At 38.2% G+C, this 22,741-nt stretch overlaps 1 protein-coding gene across 1 annotated transcript in view; it reads right to left on the bottom strand.

Annotated features, from left to right (window-relative positions):
* The window catches only part of GANC (glucosidase, alpha; neutral C), a 61,103-nt gene that overhangs the window by 31,324 nt on the left and 7,038 nt on the right, over positions 1-22,741 (bottom strand). Inside the window, exons 4-8 of the mRNA XM_012649331.1 lie at positions 18,340-18,467; positions 12,241-12,423; positions 6,256-6,301; positions 3,182-3,248; positions 1,337-1,433 (exon numbers count right to left, since the gene is read on the bottom strand). Coding sequence (XP_012504785.1) covers positions 1,337-1,433; positions 3,182-3,248; positions 6,256-6,301; positions 12,241-12,423; positions 18,340-18,467 — 521 coding nt within the window. The remainder of the gene's footprint in view (positions 1-1,336; positions 1,434-3,181; positions 3,249-6,255; positions 6,302-12,240; positions 12,424-18,339; positions 18,468-22,741) is intronic.

Raw genomic sequence — 22,741 nt, 5'->3', positions numbered from 1 at the left:
CTGTAATCCTAGCTCTCTGGGAGGCTGAGGCGGGTGGATTGTTTGAGCTCAGGAGTTTGAGACCAGCCTGAGCAAGAGCGAGACCCCGTCTCTACTAAAAATAGAAAGAAATTGGCTGGACAACTAAAAATATATAGAAAAAATTAGCCGGGCATGGTGGCGCATACCTGTAGTCCTAGCTACTCAGGGGGCTGAGGGAGAAAGATTGCTTGAGCCCAGGAGTTTGAGGTTGTTGTGAGCTAGGCTGAGGCCATGGCACTCTGGCCTGGGCAACAGAGTGAGACTGTGTCTCAAAAAAAAAAACAAACAACAAATCTATTATGAATAGAATAGCTTCACTCTCCCCTGAAAACTCTTAGGTCCCATGCATCTTTCAAAGCACAACTCTTGCCACTTCCATAAAGATTTCTTGACCCAATCTGGGTGAATGTGATTCTACTCCTTTGATTCCTGTGGCACTCCTTCCTGAGACAATTGGCACACATGACCTCATCTTAGGTATCTTTTTTCCTAAATATCTCTTGTGTGGGGAGGACTGTCTCCTGTGAATACTCTACAATAGCAAGCACACAGTAAATATCTATTGATGAATTTTTTGAGCACTTCTCTACAGCTAAAATGAAAGGATAGTGTCCTAATAGACTTCCACAGTGCTTAATAGGGAAAGACCAGGAACTGAACTGCGGGTGGCGAGCACAGAGTTCAGGCTGGTGTGAGAGTAGCACAGTTTCTGACAGACTTGTCACTATGCCTAACTGTCAAGTAAACAGCACCTGAACCTGGCAACCTTCATTAGACTCTATTTTTCTTTGGTTTTGTCTCCTTTTAGTCTGATGCCTCTGGCAACTACTTGTCAATAGTATTAGCCTAAAATGATCTTCCTGAGGGAATCAAAAGTGATATGAGATGCCACACTTTTCTGTTCTCTGGCTCGCTGTCCCCTTTCAATAAAAGCCTTTTTCTAGGTCAGTGATTTTTCACAGTATATTCTTCCAGGGTTCTGCAAAAAAGGTGAAAGCAAAACCCAGTGATAAAGATCTCTCTCCCCTACTTTGATCACAGAAGCTCTGTATTTTTATTTCATCTATATTTTTAGGTTCAATATTACAGTTTGTATAATTGTCTAATTTTAACCAAAAAATAAAAATAAAAATTGAAAGCCACTGCTCTGGGTGATCTTCAAGGAAGGTTCTTAAAGATCCACAAGCAATATTAAGGAGGAAAGGAAAAGGTTTGGCACACATTAGCATTGGCTCAGACATCTCACAAAAGTTCCTTTCAAATCTTTTCAATCCAGAAACTAGAGCCTCCTGTAAAAATTCTTGTTTTCACTTACCCGGTATTTTTAAGTTGGTGTGATTCTGCATGTTGTGGGATCCCATATAGATGCTCAAATCCATGCAAGGAGAAATCCAAACCAATGGAGGCTGGACCTGCAGAGACCAGGATACTGACTGAATTTTGCTTCTCAATGGGATAATTAATTAAGGTGATCAGTTAACTATGAGTGTAGCAAGATGACTAAACTAGGAGTTGAGAGACCTGAGCTTGCTCTGATCAGCAAATGCTGTGTACTGACTCTGTAAGATGGTATATTCAGGTGTTGTGAGGATACAAAAATGTATAAGGCAAAGTTCTGTTCAGTTATTAGTTATGTGGCCTTATTGTATGCTGAAGCTCTCTGTGTCCTCATTTATAGTAAATCTCTTTTCTACCTATAAAATATGGTTACAAGTGTTAGAATTTTCCCTAATCAAAACATTGCTTAGCACTCTGGGAGGCCGAGGCGGGCGGATTGTTTGAGCTCAGGAGTTCGAAATCAGCCTGAGCAAGAGCAAGACCCCGTCTCTACTAAAAATAGAAAGAAATTAATCGGACAACTAAAAATATATAGAAAAAATTAGCCGGGCATGGTGGCGCATGCCTGTAGTCCCAGCTACTCGGGAGGCTGAGGCAGGAGGATTGCTTGAGCCCAGGAGTTTGAGGTTGCTGTGAGCTAGGCTGACGCCACAGCACTCTAGCCTGGGCAACACAGTGAGAATCTGTCTCAAAAAAAAAAAAAAAAACAACAAAACATTGCTAAAACATATTGCTATACATCTTTGCTTTAGGAAGCAAAGGATATTGAGCACTTTTAATCTGCACTAGATGAATGACTGGGTATCTCCCACCTGATCACTTCTTACTGCCAGCCTTGTCTGTGACTGTCTACAGGGAACATAATGGCAAGGGCACCAGTAGGGCCTTACTTGGATCCTCAAAATACTCCTTCCCTGTGATTGATTGTAGGTATATAAATTTCCTTTAACCAAAGACAAAGTCCTTTATTAACAATTATTTTAGAGATATGGAAAAAAATGCAAATAACTAGGAGACATAATATGGACTTAAAATTATGCTTAGGTTAATGCATTTGACATCAAATGTCCTAGTTTGTAGGAGTTTGTGGAAAAGGGCTGCTACAGAGAAGTTACAAAGATTGTGATGTTATAGAAAGGAAAGCCTGAGAACCTCCCCTACTTATAAATTCTGGGCATTCTGTCAGCCCTGATCATTATACTATGCTGTAGATATAGAATAGGGTTCTAAAGGAGTTAGAGAGAGTTTGTGATTCTACAGGGTAGGGAGAAGGAAGGAGGAAAGTGAGTGTTTCTCTAACAACATAAGCCCCAAGTATCTGAAAGGCATGTCCTAAAGAGACAAACTTGTTCTCCCCACCCTCAATCACTAAGCCCTGTGAGAAACGTCACAGATGGGCATGTGATATTCATGTGAATGATGGGGAGGCCTGGAAATGGTTGAGAACCACTGGCTTGGAATGTTGGAGCTGATGAGCTCTAGAATTTGGTTTCTCATCACTTGACTTGTACAAAAATAGAATGTGGAATTTGCAGCATCTGATCTACTGGATGGTGCAAGCAGTGTGCTGACCTAGGCCCCTCCATGAGACCACAAGGCTCCATGCAGCCTACACTTCTCTTATACTCCCCACAAAAGACATATAATTGACATTTCTCTTCGGTAATACATTATTGAAAAAGAGGGGACCCAAACCTGAGATTTCTATTCACCTTACTGAAGTCACTTCCTTTAGGTGCCAAAGATGAAGGGACTTTTAGATAGAGATATTCATCCATTTTGGAATGATCTGTTTTAATACTAATACCAGTTTCAATTTTACCATTAGCTTTGACATCCACAAAATTTCCGCATTTCTCCTCCCACAGGCCTAGATCCTCTTGATTTTCCTGTTGGTACAAAAAAGGAAGCAAACTGAGTTTATAAATTGCAACAAATGTGGTTACCATAATAGCTCATTTTATTTGGATTATCAAAAAACAAAACAGAAAATAAGTTTATCTTTTAGAAAACTAGTTTGTGATGTTAGCACATTTAACAAATCAAATCTGTGTTCTACATAAATGTCAATAATCATCCTTGTGAACCACAGCTGACATGAGTATACATATTTATTGTGGTTATGTTATTATGTTTATATATACACAGCATAAAAGCTATCATTTTAAGCATTTTCAAGTACACAGTTCAGTCGCATTAAGTACATTCACACTGTTGTGCAACCATAATCACCCACCTCTAGAAGTTTATCATCTTCCCAAACTGAATCTCCGTACCCATTAAACAATAGCTCCTCATTTTCCTCCTTCCCCACCCATGACAACACCCTCTATGAATTTGACTATGAATTTTACACATAAGTAGAATCATGTAGTATTTTTCCTTTTGTGATTGCCTTATTTAACTTAGGATAACGTCTCAAGTTTCATCCATTTTGTAGCATGTATCAGAATTTCCTTCCCTTTTAAGGCTGAATAATATTCCATTGTGTGTGTGTGTGTGTGTGTGTGTGTGTGTGTGTAGGGTTCTAAAGGTGTGTGTGTGTGTGTACACGCATGTGTGTTTATGCATTCATCTGTCAGTGGACATGTGGGTTGCTTCCACCTTTGGCTACTGTGAACAATGCTGCTATGAACAAATATCTGAGTCCCTGCCTTCACTTTTGGGAATAAACCCAGAAGTGGAATTGCTGGATCATATTCCATTCTATGTTTAGTTTTTTGAGGAACTGCTATATTGTTTGGCATGAATATCTTTTACATGAACCAAAATGATGTGAAAGCACTTTGAAAAAATGCAGTCTTTAGAAATGTAAGAATTAAAAAAAATTTTTTCTTGTAAATATGTCAGGCAAAACGTTTAGAATCAAATAACTTAGGTCTACTTTGAAAGACCCTAAGCAGAGATTTGTTTTTGCTAAGACAAGCCCTTTCCCTCCTGTTTCAGTTAGCCAACTACTGGCTATATTCTTTTGCTAGTTTGAGAAGTCAAGTCAACTGGCATGGCAATAGCTGCTCAGATCCATAATCTTTTAATCTAGAGCTATAAACTTTCTCAGCTCTACGAAAGTCTTCTTTCCCCAGTAGAATGAAAATTAAAAAAAAAAATTGTGTGTGAAATGCATATTTCTTTAAAATGAGCTCTTTGCCCATTTCTAGGTTGTTTTTTCATAACTAAAGCTTTTGTAAAGTGAGCCTGCACATTTTTTTTCACAACTGAATGCTTAATGCAGGGGTTATTATCCTGAGGTCCATGGATGAGCTTAAGAGTCCATTAACTCCCTCAGTTTGAAAATTTTTAGTTTTTTCACAGAGATAGTCATAGTTTTCATCAGAGTCTTGCAAAGGGGTCTGTGACTCAAAACCACTACCTAAGCTATATAATTAGCCATCTCCCAAAAGCTAATTTGACATACTGTCACCAAACTATGTAAGGTTAGGCCTTAGTCACCCTTATCATTTCTATTTGGAAATGGAAAAATTATTCTCTCTTATGCTTATCAATATGAGTCCATTCTCAAGAGGAAGAAGCATTTGTCTTCACTGCACTGAAAATATTTTGCAGGATTTCAAGTGGCCATAACCACTGTCAGGGCTCCTTTGAAGATACATGTGGCTCTGGATGAAGACTTCTGGGGTGTCCATACTTCATAATTTGGTAATCTTTTTTTTTTTTTTTTTTTTGAGACAGAGTCTCACTCTGTTGCCCGGGCTAGAGTGCCATGGCGTCAGCCTAGCTCACAGCAACCTCAAACTCCTGGGCTCAAGCGATCCTACTGCCTCAGCCTCCCAAGTAGCTGGGACAACAGGCATGTGCCACTATACCTGGCTAATTTTTTATATATATATATTTTTAGTTGTCCAGATAATTCCTTTCTATTTTTAGTAGAGACAGGGTCTTGCTCTTGCTCAAGCTGGTCTCGAAATCCTGAACTCAAGTGATCCACCTGCCTCGGCCTCCCAGAGTGCTAGGATTACAGGCCAAAGTAATCTTTTAAAAGCAGAAATAGTACCATGTATTTCTGTTGCTTAGAACCTTTCCATTGTTTTCCTTTGCTCTTAGGATAGACTCAGAAGAGTTAACATGCCTTAGAAGAAGGTAAATGGGAGGTAAATGATAAATGGGAGACTCGGATTTGTTCAATGATTTGTTCAATGAAGATGAAAGTTCACCAAATCTTGAACAGTGCCTGGCATATAGGAAGTACTCAACAAGTATTTATTGAATAAAAGAATTATTGTCTCTCTACAGAACTGCCCCTACCTGTCTCTCTAGCCTTGTTACACACCAACCACCCTTTCCTTTGCTTTCCTTTCTCTAGTTAAAAGAAATACATACTGTATATATATTTCATTTATGCAAATGTGTTCTTTTCTACCTCAAGATCTTTGAATATGCAGTCCCCTTTATCTGGAATATTCTTTTCCCAGCTTTTTGACTAGCTAATGCATAGTAATGCATAGTTTTAGCTTTAATATTATTTCCTTCAGAAAGTCTGTCCTGATCCTCATTTTGGTCAGGTTCTTTGTTGTGTTCTCCTGTGGTACCCTTTTTAACACTCTTCAGTGTCTATTTTTCCTAATAGGTTCTAAGTTCCATGAGAACAGATTTGGGATTTGTTTTATTCAAGGCTGATTCTTCTTGTCTAGAATAATGCCTGGCAAAAACCAGTAGCCTGGGAAGTATCTGTTTTTATGAAAGAATGAATGAATAGATGAATGAAAAAATGAAAGAATCAATGAGATAAGGTGAGCAAAAGAAACAAGTGGTCTCATTTATATGTAGTAGATCATTTAACAAGTACTCTCTGTAGAGGGAAGGAACAGAATTCCTTATATGCCCCATAATTATGACGATGGTGAGGAAGACAAAAATAAATCGCTGAATCTAGATTACCTGAGAGGTGTCAATCGATGCATCCTCCTCATTTTCTTTAGTAGCGCTGTTATAATATAAATAAAGTTATTTCACTCAATGTAAGACTGATACAATTTTGTTCAATCATAAAGATTTTCACTTCCAACTTTTGAGACCCCATCAGTTATATCCTTTAACTTATTAAATATAACATCAGTATAAAAAATAAAAATGAAACTTGGCTGGGCGTGGTGGCTCACGACTGTAATCCTAGCACTTTGGGAGGATAAGGCAGGAGAATGACTTAAGCTGAGGAGTTTGAGACCAACCTGAGCAAGAGTGAGACACCGTCTCTACTAAAAATTAGCTGGGCATAGTGGCACGCGCCTGTAGTCCCAGCTACTCGGCAGCCCAGGAGTTTGAGGTTGCTGTGAGCTAGGCTGATGCCATGGCACTCTAGCCCAGGCAACAGAGTAAGACTCTTCTCAAAATAAATTAAATTAAATTGAAACTTAATGATGAACATTAATCTAATAATTTTATTTCTTTTATAAAAATAAAGATGTATTTGAATTGTTAACCCTTTTAAAAATATCTTTATCAACTTTTTATTATAAATGTAATACATGCTCATAATATTTCAACAAAATGTAAGTAAACAAGGTAGAACATAGCTCCCCTCAGTGTTACCCTAGTACACAGCAACATAACGTACAGTCTTCCAGAGTGATTATGACAATTCTTCTACTCACAGTTATATGTCAGTGTTCATTTCTCCATATTCTTAACATTGGACTTTATCAGTCTTTGCCAATATAAAATTTTAGAAAAAATAAAGTATTTCCATTTGTATTTCTGCAATTGATAGAGATTATCTTTTTATACATTTAATGGTACTTCTACTTCTTCCTCTGTGAATTGTTTATTTTTACTCATATATTTATTTTTGTTTTCAGTGTAAAATACAGCATGCATATGGAAGAGTATATAATATACATGCAGAGTTTAAAGAATAACACTAACGTGAACAACTATTAACCGGCCACTGAGCTTAAGCAACAGAAATGGCTTGTCTCTTTAAAGTCTCTGTGCCCCTGTACTGAAATACATCTGCCTCCTTCTCCCATCCTTCAGAGGTAACCACTTTACTAAATTTTGTGTTAACCATTCCTTTAGCATTTTTATAGCATACCCACATATGTATGAATCTTAAATAATATATTACTTGGATTTGCTACTCCTTTTTCTTTTTTTTTTTTGTAGAGACAGAGTCTTACTCTGTTGCCCGGGCTAGAGTGCCATGGCGTCAGCCAAGCTCACAGTAACCTCAAACTCCTGGGCTCAAGCGATCCTCCTGCCTCAGCCTCCCGAGTAGCTGGGACTACAGGCATGCACCACCATGTCTGGCTAATTTTTTCTATATATTTTTAGTTGTCCACCTAATTTCTTTCTATTTTTAGTAGAGACGGGGTCTCGCTCTTGCTCAGGCTGGTCTTGAACTCCTGACCTCTAGCGATCCACCCACCCCGGCCTCCCAGAGTGCTAGGATTACAGGCGTGAGCCACTATGCCTGGCCATGTTCCTTTATAAAAATCTTTTACATAAATAAAAGTATATTGTATATATTTTTGTGACATGTTTTGTCACTCAATTTTAAATTTTTTGACATTTATTATGTTAATATGTATTGTTGCAGTTTGTATCACCCATTTTTTGCTTGTTGTTCTTTTTCTTATTGACTTGTATGAGCTCTTTCTATATTATGCATATTAAATTTTGATTCTTATATATGTTGAAAAATTTTGAGGAGGGGGAAGAAAGAAAAATTTTCTTGGTATGTTGCCTTCTATTTTTTTAAAATTTTAAACTTTATTTTTTAGAGCAGTTTTAGGTTCATAGCATAACTGAGCGGAAAGTAGAGAGTTCTCATATATCCCCTACCCCCACACATGCAAACCCACCCCACTATTGACATCCTGCATGATGTTTGTTACGTTTGATGAACCTATATTGACACTCATTATCAACCAAAGTCCATAGTTTCCACTAGGGTTCACTCTTGGTGTTATACATTCTACAGGTTTGGACAAACACATAATGATATATATCTACCACTGTAGTATCATACAGAGCAGTCCTACTACTCTAAAATTCCTCTGTCCTCTGCCTATGTAGCCGTCTCTCCCCTCAACCCCTGGCCACCACTAATCTTTTTACTGTCTCCATAGTTTTGCTTTTTCTAGAATGTCATATAGTTGGAATCATACAATATGTCCCCTTTTCAGATTGGTCACTTAGTAATATGCATTTAAGTTTCCTCCATGTTTTTTCATGGCTTGACAGCTCATTTCATTTCAGCATTGAATACTATTCCATTGTCTGGATGAATCACAGTTTATTTGTCCATTCACCTACTAATAGAAAAGACTTTTTCATCTTTGATTTTCTTAAGTTTGAATATGATATGCCTAGGTATAGGGTATTTTGGTTTTTGGTTTTTGTTTCTGTGGGGTTTTTTTGGCATTTATCCTATTTGGTGTTTTCTGAACTTCCTGGATCTGTAATTTGGTGTCTGACATTAATTTGGGAGAAATTCTGAGCATTATTGCTTCAAATATTGCTTTTGTTCCTTTCCTCTCTTTCTGGTATTCCCACTATGTGTATGGTACACCTTTTGTAGTTGTCTGCTGTTCTTGGATATTGTGTTGAGTTTTTTCCATTCTTTTTTCTCTTTGCTATTTTTAGTTTTGGAAGTTTCTACTGTCATATCCTCAACTAAAAGATCCTTTCCTAAATTATGTCCACTCTACTAATGAGCCAATGAAATGCATTCTTCATTTCTGTTACAATGTTCTTGATCTCTAGCATTTCTTTTTGATACTTTCTTAGTGTTTCTATCTCTAATGCTTACATTATCCATTTGTTCTTACATAGTATCTTAAATTAAGCAGACAAGCCCTTAGTATATTAATCATAGTTTTTTAAAATTCATGGTCTGATAATTCCAACATTCCTTCCATCTCTGATTCTGGTTCTGATGCTTGCTTAGCCTCTTCAAACTGTGTTGTTCATCATTTAGTATGCCTTGTAATTTTTTGTTCAAAAGTGGACATGACGTACAAGGAGCTACTGTAAATAGGTTTTCAGTAATGTAGTGGTAAGATACAGGGGGAGAGGAAGCATTCTGTAGTTCCATGATTAGATCTTAGTCTTCTGGTGAGCCTGTGACTCTGGACTAAGAACTTCACTGATGTTTCTCAGGATTCCCCCTCAACCCCCATAGGCGGGACAGGATGTCTAGATGGAGTTGGAATTGGGTATTTCCTTTCTTTCACCTGGAAGGCTACAGGGACTACAGTTGGGTATTTCCCTTTCCCCAGGATGCTTAGGCTCTGGTATAAGAGTCTGTCCTGAGGGCAGGCCTTGTTAAGAAGAACAAAATGCTCTGGTGTATTTCAAAATGGTTCCTTTCCCCCTCCCCCTCCTGAAAGAATGAGGTAGTTTTGTTTTTTGTTTTTTTTTGAAATTTTCACTGTGAGGACCTGGAAGAGCTCCTGGAGGTAAAATTCACAAAAATATGAGGGCCCCCTATAACTGGGTCCCACTCAAGTTTTTAACTCTCAGAGTTGTCTACATTGAGCCTCCAGCAATTTGTCTTTTAAGTTTAGGTTTTCCTATACTGGTACTGGTTCCCTCAGAGGGTTCTGTTCTTGGATTTCTGCCTTGGTAAGTTCGGATTCTCTGTACGTGCTTGTCTGTCTCTCTGATTTTAAGGGCAGCAGCTAGCCTTGTGAACTCAATTCTCTGTTCTTGCTTCTCTGACTCTAAGAAGAATTGTTGATTTTTCAGTTTGTTTAGCCTTTTACCTGTTGTGAGGACAAAGTGATGACTTCCAAACTCCTTACATGCCAGATGGAAAACTGGAAGCCCTTGACTTTTTATTTAGTTCAGGGGTGTGTGTGTGTGTGTGTGTGTGTCTGTGTGTGTGTGTGTGTATGATAAAGTATAAAATTTTTAAGTAATCAAATGCATCAATCTTTCCTGTATGGCCCTTCAGTTTTTGTCATACTAATATTATTATAAAAATATTATTCACTATTTTCTTCTATTTTTATGTTTTGTTATGTTTAATTTTTATTCATCTGGAATTTATTTTTCTTAATATTGTGAGGTTAGGATGTAACTTAAATTTTTTTTTCCAGTTGGATAATCCAGTTTTCCTAACACAAATATAAATATAAGTGGTAGAAATATAAACTAGAACAATCTCTATGGAAGGCAATTTGGCAACATCTATTAAAATTACAAATGCATAAACCATTTGATCAGCAACTATACTTTTATGATGCTATCCTATGGATATATTTGCATATATGCAAATGACATATATTCAAGGTTATTCATAAAGTAATTCGTTGTAAAACAAGATTAGAAACAACTTTCAAGTCCATCAATACGGAATTTATTCAATGAATCATGTTGCAATCATACTAGTATAATAGAAACGAGGGAGCTGCTTTAAAGAAATTAGGAACTATCACATTGTTAAAAAAAAAGGAAGGTGCAAAATAATGTGTAAAGGTGGCACCACTTGTGTCAGGAAAGGAAAAGATAGAATATATGAAATGTATAGGCATGACCTGTCTCTGAAAGAATCTAATCCACGAAAAACTGGAAACATTGATTACTTTCAAGGATGGGAACTGGGCAGCTAAAGGACAAAGGGTGAGGGAGACTTTTTACTATATACTCCTTTGTACCATGTGACTATTCTAAATAAATTAATTAATTAAAAAGGACGAACTTAGATATCACCTCTGAAAGAAAACAAAATAATGGGATTTATAAAATAAAAAGGTTTCAAATATAAAGAACCTGGGTACACAGGTATTTATTATGCTATTATTAGTATTTTTTTAGTAAAATAAAGTACTTAAAGAATATTCATAAGGCACTAACAAAGTAGGTGGTGGGATTATAGGTATTTTAAATTTGCTTCTTTTTAATATTTTCTTTTTTTTTTTTTTTTTGAGACAGAGTCTCACTGTGTTGCCCAAGCTAGAGTGCCGTGGCATCATCCCAGCTCACAGCAACCTCAAACTCCTGGGCTCAAGCAATCCTTCTGCCTCAGCCTCCCGAGTAGCTGGGACTACAGGCATGCCCGGCTAATTTTTTCTATATATTTTTAGTTGTTCAGATAATTTCTTTCTATTTTTTTTAGTAGAGACGGGGTCTCGCTCTTGCTCAGGCTCGAACTCCTGAGCTCAAACAATCCGCCCGCCTCGGCCTCCCAGAGAGCTAGGATTACAGGCGTGAGCCACCGCGCCTGGCTCTTTTTAATATTTTCTAACTTGCCTACGATGGACAAATATTAGTTCTGAGATAAGAAAATCAGGTATTTTTAATACTAAAATTTTAAAATAGAAACAAGTTAAAACTTAGAAAAAATCACTATATTGGAATAATGATGTTGAATGCTTTCTATATATAGACCATATAACATGTTCACTATTATGATAAAAATAGAAAGAACTATATATTGGAAGATGTCAAAACAATATTGATAAAAATATAAGAAGAATCTCCTTAGCACCACCTCCCAATTCATGTGACCTCCCCACACAAACCGCCTTGATCAAATGGATGGTCCCAGAAAATTCCTGGACAACTATTAAAGTCTAGGGTCATTCATGTTATTGTAAGGCAGTAAGTGAAATTACGAAAGCACACTAGCTCACGTTAACATTTGTCAAGTCAACAGAATGCTTTTTCAGAAGGGTGTGGAGGATAGAGAATGCCATCGCCACACATAGCAATGTTAAGAATGGAACATTTGCAAAAGTTTAGGAATCATTTTTGTCATAAACCCTATATGCACCTTCACAGCTGAAAAGATGAAATTTCTCAGAACGATTTACAGTAAATAAGGCAAACTAATGTTCTATGATGATATGTTTTCTATTTAGGCAATTGATATTCAGGTTTTCTAAAGGTCGTTATATATCAAGTAATGTGCAGAAATACCTTTGTTTGTGAGGAATCTGTAGGTGCTCAAAGTATAATTGGCCCAGGGAATTGATGCTTATCACAACCTCTTCTTCAGACACCAGGTCTACCTTGAATGGGTTTGCTGTGATATGACACTTCAGGTCTCCTTTTCCATCTGCCAATACTAGATCGCCTGCATCCCCTGAGCATGAAATCAGCCTAGAAAACAAAGCAGGAAGAGAAAAATAAATTGCTGTAGGTTTACATGGCTCTATGCGATCTGCAATTCCAAGTAATCAACTAGCAAATCAGTATTTATGTGACGTAGCATAAATAAGGCAGTAGAGAACCATTAATGAAGCACAGGCTTTGGTGTCAGACAGCTCAGATTGAGCATAACTCTGCCATATACTTTCTAATTTTGGATAACAAAGTTATCCAACCTTTGTTGCTCTCAGTTTCCTTATCTGTGAAGTGGAAATAATAAAAGCACAACAAATAGAATTTTTGGAGAGAATTAAATGAGATCATGCATGTAAAGCACTTTGCACAATGCCTGACCCATAAAAAAAACATTCAATAAATGTTAGCTATAATCATCATCATCATTACTTCAATCTGGAAAGTCTAGTAATACTTTGGTGCATTGAATCTAAACATTGTTTTTCTTTCTCATTCCAACAATATCCTCAAAAACTGTGGAAATAACACAGATTGGGTCCATGGTGGGATGGAACCAAGCCAAATTTTTATTCATCTATTTATCCCCTAAGTCCTATCAGCCTCCAATTTGACATGTTCACTGATAGGATATTTTGGATCCTCAGAAAATTACGCAAGCTCAGAACTAGCACTTAAAATCCCTCAAAGGTCTAGACATTTCCTTTTCTCCAGTGCATAGTCACTCTGATAAATGGTCACAGGCTCTTTAAGGGAGGTAAGAAGAGATAGTTTATGTTCTTATTATGTCTTTTCAGTTCTTCTCCATGATTCTAGGCCTCTCCTTCAAACAAGATGCTTGGGATCTGAAAACCAACTCCAGAGTTGGCTGAGAGGCTGTGTCTCACCGTTCATCAAACCTAGATAGAGTTATTTTGATTATTCTATCAAATAGGACTTTAGTCCATCTATTTCAGTCTAATGGACCAAACAGTAAATTGTTCACTGCCCTGAGGGTTAAAGCATTTTGAGTACTACATGGGCCCTATTGCATGTAATGGAATTATGTTTGCCTGTCTCTGACAACTAAATGTTGCTACTTTGTCTCTTCTACCTGGAGTCTTATTATCTCCTCTGAAATCCGAGAGTCCCTTTTTTTTTTTTTTTTGAGACAGAGTCTCACTCTTTTGCCCTGGCTAGAGTGAGTGCTGTGGCATTAGTCTAGCTCACAGCAACCTCAAACTCCTGGGCTCAAGCGATCGTACTGCCTCAGCCTCCCGAGTAGCTGGGACTACAGGCACACGCCACCATGCCCGGCTAATTTTTTCTATATATTTTTAGTTGTTCAGATAATTTCTTTCTATTTTTTTTAGTAGAGACGGGGTCTCGCTCTTGCTCAGGCTGGTCTCGAACTCCTGAGCTCAAACAATCCGCCCGCCTCGGCCTCCCAGAGAGCTAGTATTACAGGCGAGAGTCCCTTTTAATAGCATCATTTTCAACCATTATCTCCAGCCCACAATAGGAAGGCATTTACTACAATGCTTTCCCAGTGTTCCCTCTCTAATGTATTTCTCAATGAAGGGGGTATCTTCTGGATCCTCTTGAGGAAACAGTTAAGGCTAGATGAGCTGATTGCATATGACAAATCCACTTCAACATCTTTATCTCCCTAACTCTATGGATCGTTTCTTCTACACTGTGCCTAGGAATTTTTGGTATCTCAGCTTCATCCAGAAGAATCCGTAGCTGAGGTTCAGATTATAGCTAACCAGCTAAGCAAACAATTAGAACCACTCTCAGCTACCCAAGTTAGCATATCAAATCTATATTCTGTGGTACATGTACCTGTGTCAATAAATTTAGCGTGATCTAAAATTAAGTTCCTTTCTTCTGTTCTGGGACCCCAGAAACCATTTCCATGCATATTTCCCAGGTTCTTGCCATTATAAAATCTTAGAATTCTTTAGGCATGCATACCTTCTCCTCCTGGTTTTGACTGTAATTGGCTCTCTGGGCATGTTGGGATCTGACTCTGAGAGTGGGCCTGGAGGCAGTGAAGGATGGTAGGGATGAGGCAGAAGGAGCATTGGAATCCCTTTGTAGGTATCTCTTAGGTGAGGTCAACACATGGTACCCAAGCAAGGCAAGATCAGCTTCAACCTGCTTTTATGGGAGGAGCTGCTTCTGCTGGAATGGGAGGCTCAGTGAAATGTTGAGATTTGAGCATTTAGAATTACCCAAATCTTCCCAAATGTTGCTATTCAATTTTGAGGAGTCACAGACCTGATGAGGCTGTGAATTCAATTTATGGTCTAATTCAGCATACTGCAGTATCAAACTCTTTATCTTATTTTCAGCTACAAGTACCCTGAAGCTACAAGAGATATGAGAGTCTCTTAGGATTGTCATAGAAATGTATTGGTTTTCTTTTTTTTTGTTTGTTTTTGAGACAGAGTCTCACTCTGTTGCCTAGGCTAGAGTGCCGTGGCATCAGCCTAGCTCACAGCAACCTCAAACTCCTGGGCTTAAGTGATCCTCCTGCCTCAATCTCCCGAGTAGCTGGGACTATAGGCACACACCACCATGCCCGGCTAATTTTTTCTATTTTTAGTAGAGATGGGGTCTCACTCTTGCTCAGGCTGGTCTCGAACTCCTGAGCTCAAGCGATCCTCCTGCCTTGGTCTCCCAGAGTGCTAGGATTACAGGCATGAGCCACCATGGCTGGCCCTTATTGGTTTTCTGACAATACCTTGAGCTAAGAATTTAAAGCCCTGAAACTATTGTTTTCTTTCAGCTCTTCAGTGAAGCTAATAGCAGCTAGGCTACCTCAGAGTTTTGAATTATGCATGACAATCATAACGTGGTATGGCTCTACCACTTGGTCTGCTTTCAATAAGCACTTTATTTTTAGTTAACCACTGGTACTAATTTAAGTAACTCTGCCATGGAACGTCATGGTCTATTACCAGTTGTATTAGTATGGTAGAGCTATCAAAACAAAATACCACAGACTAGGTGACTTAAACATCAGAAGTTTATTTCCCCACAATTCTGGAGGCTAGAAGTCTGAGATGAAGGTGTGTTGGCAGGTTTGTTTCTTGTGAGTCCTATCTCCTTGGCTTGCAGATGGCTGCCTTCTCGCTGTGTCCTCAACGGAGTTGTCTCTCTGTCTATGTGTGTGTACCCTAATCTCCTCTTCTTATAAGGACACCAGTCATGATGGATTAGAGCCTACTCTAATGACCCCATTTTAGCTTAATTACTTCTTTAAAGGCCCTGTTTCTCTATCTCTAAATATAGTCAAATTCTAAGGTATTGGGGATTAGGGCTTCAACATATGAATTTTGGGAGGACACAATACAAGTCAGCCTATAACACTAGTATCCCATTCTCTTTTGGTAACTAGGTTCTCATTGCCTTTAAATCCAGCTAGGTCAGCCAGCCAGTCTCATATTCCCATCCTTGAGGGGTTCTTGCTTACACTCACTTCTGACACCAACTACTGTATCAACCAGAGCTCGATTGTAGATAACAGAAACAACTCTGGCTATTTTAAGCAGAAAGCAAATTCCTTAATATACAGAATTAGTTGCTTACAACATCATGGGAAGGGTTGAGGTAGTAGGTTCTAGGCTGGGTGTCCAGTAATGACCCCTAGAACAATACTGGATAATTGTATGGCCAGTGGACCTTCTAGCTCAGCCAGGATCAGGAAGGGTAATCAGAAGTCACAGTAGCAACTGCTGGGCTTTAGGATCATGCCACCTTAGCTGTAATCCAGAGACCAGGAAACTGTGGTCCTAATTAATGGCCTTAGAGCTACTCTATAGCTGCCAAATCCACAGAAGCACAATGGGGATCTCAATTCTGAAATCAAGATTTCTATAAGTGCATCTGATTTGTGGAAACTGAATTACATCAGAAATTTTAGCTACAAGGGAGTCAGGGAAATGGAGAAATAGAGTTTTTAGCTTTCTAGTTACTGTAGTAGCCAAAGGCCCTCTAGAAAGAAGTTGGAACAGAAGCAGAACTAATATACCATATTTACAATACAAAGCTAATATCACTCTGACCCTAAAACATGGCAAAGAAAGCACAGAAAAAGAAAATTACAGACTAATTGTACTTACGAACACAGATGTAAAAATGTTGAAGGATCTACTAGCCAAGTGAATCTTCCAGGATAATAAGAAATAATACATTGTGACTAAGTGGTTATATATATGCATTGATACAATTGTCAAACTGCAAAAGCCTTGAGAATAGTCTCTTTAATTCCTGTTTCCTAAGTTCTTAATTTTTTTCTTTTTTCTTTTTTTGTAGAGACAGGGTCTCACTCTGTTGCCCAGGCTGGAGGATAGTGGCATCATCATAGCTTACTGTAACCTGGAACTCCTGGGCTTAAGTGATCTGCCTCCCAAGGTGCTGGGAGCACAGGCATGTGCCACCACACCCAGCTAATGTTCCTCTTTCCCCCCTTTCTTTCTTTCTTCTGCTTCTCTCTCTTTCTTTCTTTTTTAGAGATGGGGTCTTGCTATGTTGCCCAGGCTGGTTTTGAACTCCTAGGCTCCACTGATCCTCCTGCCTCAGCCTCCTGAATCACTGGGATTACAGGATAAGCCACTGTGCCCAGCTTAATATAATGAAAATTAAAGCATCTGGACCTGTGTGGTGACTCATGCTTATAATTCCAATGCTTTGGGAGGCCAAGATGGGAGGATTAGTTGAGGCCAAGAGTTTGAGATCAGCCTGGGCAATATAGCAACACCCATGTCTCTATAAAAAATACAAATAAAAAAAATTAGCTGGGGGTGGTAGCACACACCTATAGTCCTATTGCTTGAGCCTAGGAATTCAAGACTGCAGTGAGCTATTATAATGCCACTGTAATCCAGCCTGGGTGACAGAGTGAGACCCTATCTCTAAAAATCAAAAATAGGCCAGGCGCAGTGGCTCACGCTTATAATCCCAGCGCCCTGGGAGGCCAAGGTGGGTGGATGGTTTCAGCTCAGGAGATCGAGACCAGCCTGAGCAAGAGCGAGATCCCGTCTCTACCAAAAAGAGAAAGAAATTAGCTGGACAACTAAAAATATATAGAAAAAATTAGCCAGGCATGGTGGCACACGCCTGTAGTCCCAGCTACTCGGGAGACTGAGGCAGTACGATTGCTTGAGCCCAGGAGTTTGAGGTTGCTGTGAGCTAAGCTGATGCCACGGCACTCTAGCCTGGGCAACAGAGTGAGACTCTGTCTCAAAAATAAATAAATAAATAAATAAAATAAAAAAATATAAAAATCAAAAATAAATAAATGAATAAAAAATTAAAAAGTAAAGCATCTGGCACAATCTTATATTCCCTTAGTGAAATAATATGAAAAAATAACAGAAACCAACAGGCAAAACTGAGTTGAAATATCACTGGAAAGTATGATAGCTGAAAAAGATTTTTGTAGGCACTTGAAAAATGCTTTAGTCCCCAAAGATTTTTTTTCACCTAGACACTGATTATTAATTTATTTCCGACTCTAAGTAAAATGACACGTTAGACTTCTGAGAATAAACTTAATTAAAAATGAGTCAGTCTAACTGTATAAATTACTATAAGCATGGGAGTTTGGCTAGTATATTAGATCTCTAGAGCCCTGCTGCTAATCTGAGTTAGTAAATTAAGCAGCTTTCCTTCTACTTGCTCCTGAAGTCTGGCTAAATAAACCAATTTCTTTATGATAAGGAGAGTAGGTATCAAAGTTCTGCTTCTCCCCATTATCAAGTGCTGCTGAGTCAAATAGTGGATGAAGAAAAAACAGAATATCCATAGAAAATAGATAAACTTATCCCCAAGTAACTGAATACTAACTCTGCAAATCATTGTAGCTTTGAAAAGACAAAATAGGAGGCACATACAAAACCTGCTACTCAAGTTATGATAAAAGAACATATTGAGGCTGTATCTAAGATACCTTACACCTTGGCTTACCTTACAGTGCCTGGCTTGCTTGTGAGGACATCAGGAACTTCATACCTAGGTTTCAGGGGAGTCTCTTCATTAATTTTAAGCCTGAAAATGTTTCCTTCTATACCATAAACTTCAGCCAGGAGAGGAACCTGGAAATAGAATCATGAGATTAGCTTCAACAGGTTACTCCAGTGATGGTCCATTTTACACAAATTATAATAATGAGAAAAGTATTTGTGTAAATTATGATAGGCAAAACAAATTGGATAACAATGTTAATAGTAAAAAGAAAAAGCTCCCCGATCTATGTATTAACATGTACTTGCTCAGCTATACCTGTGGTAGCAACAACAAATACCTTTTATGTGTTCTTTGGCTAGGTAAACAAACATATAATTGTCTAAACCAGGATCTTTAGAGTGAAAGGAGTCTCTATTAATAATTACACTGGATGACAGGCATAAACTGAAACTGGCCTTGGAAAATTGGGACATATGGCTACTGTATCTATGATAAACTAGAGATATGTTAAGAATAAGAGTTTGGGTGTTAAAACCAGAGTAACTAGATTCCAGCTGAATGAAGAAAGATCAAGGGTAGTAGGCTACAGAAGAGAAAAGAATTGAGAGTAAAACGATAATCATCGGAGTTCTTTCATGGTGAATGAAATGAGACTTGCTGCACTAATATCAAGCTGGGATTGATTCTTCTACAGCTGGTAACAAGGCGTAGGGGAACTTTTTCAAGAGGCTTGGGAATTTACATAAAATTCTGCCCACAATGGGAGATAGAAACAACATAGAACTATGAAGAGAATACAGAATTTGAAAAATAAAACACAAAACAACAAAACTCCAGGAGAATAGAAATGGCTGGATTCAGGCTACAAAATGAGGCATCTAGATCAGAAAAATATTTTAAGACAGTGCTTTTCAACTGGTATGCCATGCCACACTAGTCTATTGCAAATTCTTCATGAAGTGTGATGACAAATTTTGGTTATAGCTGGGCACCTGTATTGTTACTATTATGTCTGCTAAATTGAGGTAAGCTGGGTAGGTTTTGTGACATAGTGTAGAAAAGGTACAATCTGGTATAAGTAAGACATAGAAAGTATGGAGAGTAATAAGCCAGCACGAAAAATAAAAAGATGTTACTGTGATTTAGCCTCTTGGGAATATAGAGAGCAGTCAGGGCAGTTAAACAGTGACACGATACTGAAGAGTGACCAGGTAAACAGTGCTATGGCTGTGGATGCTTTTACAGATATTCTAAGACAGGGTTATGATGTAGTAATGATCATATTGTAATTCTTACTTACATGTTTAATGTTCTTTTGCTAGAGTGTCCTATATGAATTTTAACATTTGAAAATGTGTCCAAGTACAAACAAAAGCTGAAATCCTGTATATTATATATTCTCTTCCTAGTTAGACATATATTTCCACTGCTCTCTCAAATTCAATTCAGTTATCGTTTATTTGGCATCTAATATTGTGATGACTGAACTCTTGGGCAGACTGCAATTTAGAGTAGATACAAAGTTAACATAAAGCATTCCAAGATAAGTGCTGAGACAGAAGGACAAGAACAGTGCTGTGGGAGAATAAGGAAGAGGAATATTAATGACTGTAAAGTGAGGAGTTCTGTGATGTCTCCTTGAAGGAGGAAGGACTTAAGCAGGGCCTTCAGGGATTAGTAGGATTTTGGGTAGGCAAAAATGGGCAAGAACATCGTAAGCAGAGACCACATAGGTTGTCTGCCTACATATGATTAACAAATTGCATGTAGTTATGCACTCAGAGATCTTCCTATTTTTAGTAAAATAGTTTTTTCTTAAAAAAATTGTTTTAAACCAAAGACTTCTCTGTATGTTCTGTTCTTAAGGCTGCACAGCCCAGGAAAAAAAAATCTTAATTGTGTGTGAGGAGGTAGCAATAACCTTGCTTTTACCATGATGACCTTACGTATAAATAAGAGTTAAAGCTCCATTTAAATTTTAACTTACCTTAGCTAGCAAATATTTCCAATAGAGTGGCCTGTTTTAATGCCAACATCCAGATTCATCCTTATCTCTTACTATCACCAATATAGCTTTCATGGTCCAGACACAAACTTTCCTTAGACCTTAGCATACATTTGCTTCTATGATCTGGCTCATGTAGTTTTTCTCTATCAGCTTAATTTTTTTTAAAGGTCAGCAGACTCCCAGAAGTCTAGTAAGTAAAGCCATTTGGGTTGAAGACAGTGGGGAGTGGCTCACTGCCCCCACCTGAAAGTCTCCTCCCCTCCCTGTATTGAGTCCTGAGGTATCTCCATGGAAACCTAGGGGCTCTGTGGATGACAGTTTAAAAGCCACTTCCTTGCGGCTTAACTGCCAGTTCTTGCCTAATTCTTCCACCAAAACCTTGCTCTTTCAAAAAGTCTGGACATAAATTTTATATTCTTCTACCTAAAATATTAAGAATTTCTAGATGTTCCTGTTCTCATTTGCTAGGGACCTGTTTGGATATTTATAAACAAATAATATGCAAATAAACTACCAAATCTCTTCCTTCTATTAGTGGTGATTGGAAGTGACAATGAAAAAAATATTAATACATTAAGAAGATAAATTACAGAAGGTGGATTGCTTAAATTGAGAATTTGGTATTAATCCTTAGATAATATAAGTAGTTACGCTCAAATTGCTGCCAGATCGATTTATGTAAAATAAGTGAATAAACATACACCTAAACATTTTAAATGGACATTTAAAATGAGGTGAGAGAGCGTGTGTTTTGTTCCCTTAGAAATATTTAAGATGAGCTAGGGCATGGTAACACGTGGCAATCCCAGCTACGGGCTGGGGGAGGGAGCTGGGGTGGGAAGAGAGCTTGAGCCCAGGAGTTTGAAGCTGTAGTGTATGATGACTGTGCCTGGGAACAGCCGCTACACTCAAGCTCGGGCAACAAGTCAGACTCCTCTCTTAAATTTTTTTTTTTACGATGTGTAAATGTTCACTTACACAGAACTGAGATAAATCCTCAGAGAAAAGAATGTATTTTGGAAGTTCCTTTTAGTACTACAAGTCTCCACTTGGTTCTTCATATACCTTTACTCAGAAGCCCACACCTCTCACAGTTTAGGAAAGAGTATTAATTCCTTTTCCTATCTTATTTCTTCCATACTCAATAATAACAATTAAAACCTGGTAGTATTTTATCCATAAGTCTAGTTTTTTTATGGCCACATGGGCAAAAATATCAGACACTTTGTAAAGATCATGGTGGTAGAAATAGCTTTGTCTGCATATTTAAGCAGAGGATTGATCACAATTAAAAAAAACCTTTTTATTCACCCCAAACTGGGGATCACAACTAGCATAGACTGTAACAGAGTTAACAGAACAGCCCTAGAACACATATTTAAATGGTAGTGGGTGTTAAGGGAAATTATGACTCCATCAATTCCTCCTTGATGGGTTGATCTTGTTTTTCCTCTGATACCAGGTCTCTCCACTAGCATACAAAGAAGAATTAACCTAAAAACCCTAGAAAAGTGAGTAACCGTCTCTCCCAGCTGTTCATCAAGACCTCCCAGAATCTAGACAATGGTCTAAGAGTTCATTAAATTGCTGAAGGGCACTAATGGTACCTTCCACAGTTGCAGCCAATTGGTTTATTGCAAGTACTGATTCTCTACATAGAACACTGGCAACCTCACTCTGGGCATTGGCCTGTTCCCCAAGGACAATTAGCCCGTCCAGGTATGCTTCTGACTGTTTAGCCAGTTCCCAAATTAGCTGCCTGTTCCTGGCCATTTCTGCAGAAACAGTACTGGATAACAAGTGGTAGCTGTGCCTCATCTGCTGAGGAGGTGGCTGGTTGGGCAAAGCCTCATTTTTATCAGGCTTTGATGAAGAAGCAAGTGGCAACTTCATGGAGGTGCTCACAGAATATCCTTGTATCCTTGGAGAACCTGCTGGCAGTGTTGTCTCTGGTAAAACCTGGCAAACAGGCTGCAAACAAAAATAAGTACGTTGCTAAATGGTCATCCGTATCATGAGAAAGCATCAAAATTAGCAATATAAAGTAGTTTGAAGACAAAGACCTGCTTCGAGGTCTAGCAGTGCTTTTTAGCTAGACTCAAAAGACAGCATACATTTCCCTGTGGTGAGGTCATATGACCAGATCTTCTCTGTTTCTCAAGCCAGGTCAAATTTTCACTAAAGATAGAAAATTGATAATAGTAGGGGGAAAAAAATGAGTTCTAAAAAAGCAGTTAACAATTTCCTGATGACTTTCTTTTTAGATTTTCTTTTAGGAGCTTCTTTACCAAATATCTACCTGATTATTCTGTCATCATGAATAAGCATTGGGACCCTATGTGAGAAAACTTATGCATCTGAATCTGTAACCAGCCTTCTTCAAAGCCTGGATGT

The sequence above is a fragment of the Propithecus coquereli genome, unplaced genomic scaffold (genome assembly GCF_000956105.1).
Source record: "Propithecus coquereli isolate 6110/MARCELLA unplaced genomic scaffold, Pcoq_1.0 Scaffold3, whole genome shotgun sequence".
In the NCBI taxonomy this organism is placed as follows: Eukaryota; Metazoa; Chordata; class Mammalia; order Primates; family Indriidae; genus Propithecus; species Propithecus coquereli.
Note: the sequence above shows the minus strand (reverse complement) of the source record. Positions and strands in the feature narration are given on the sequence as shown.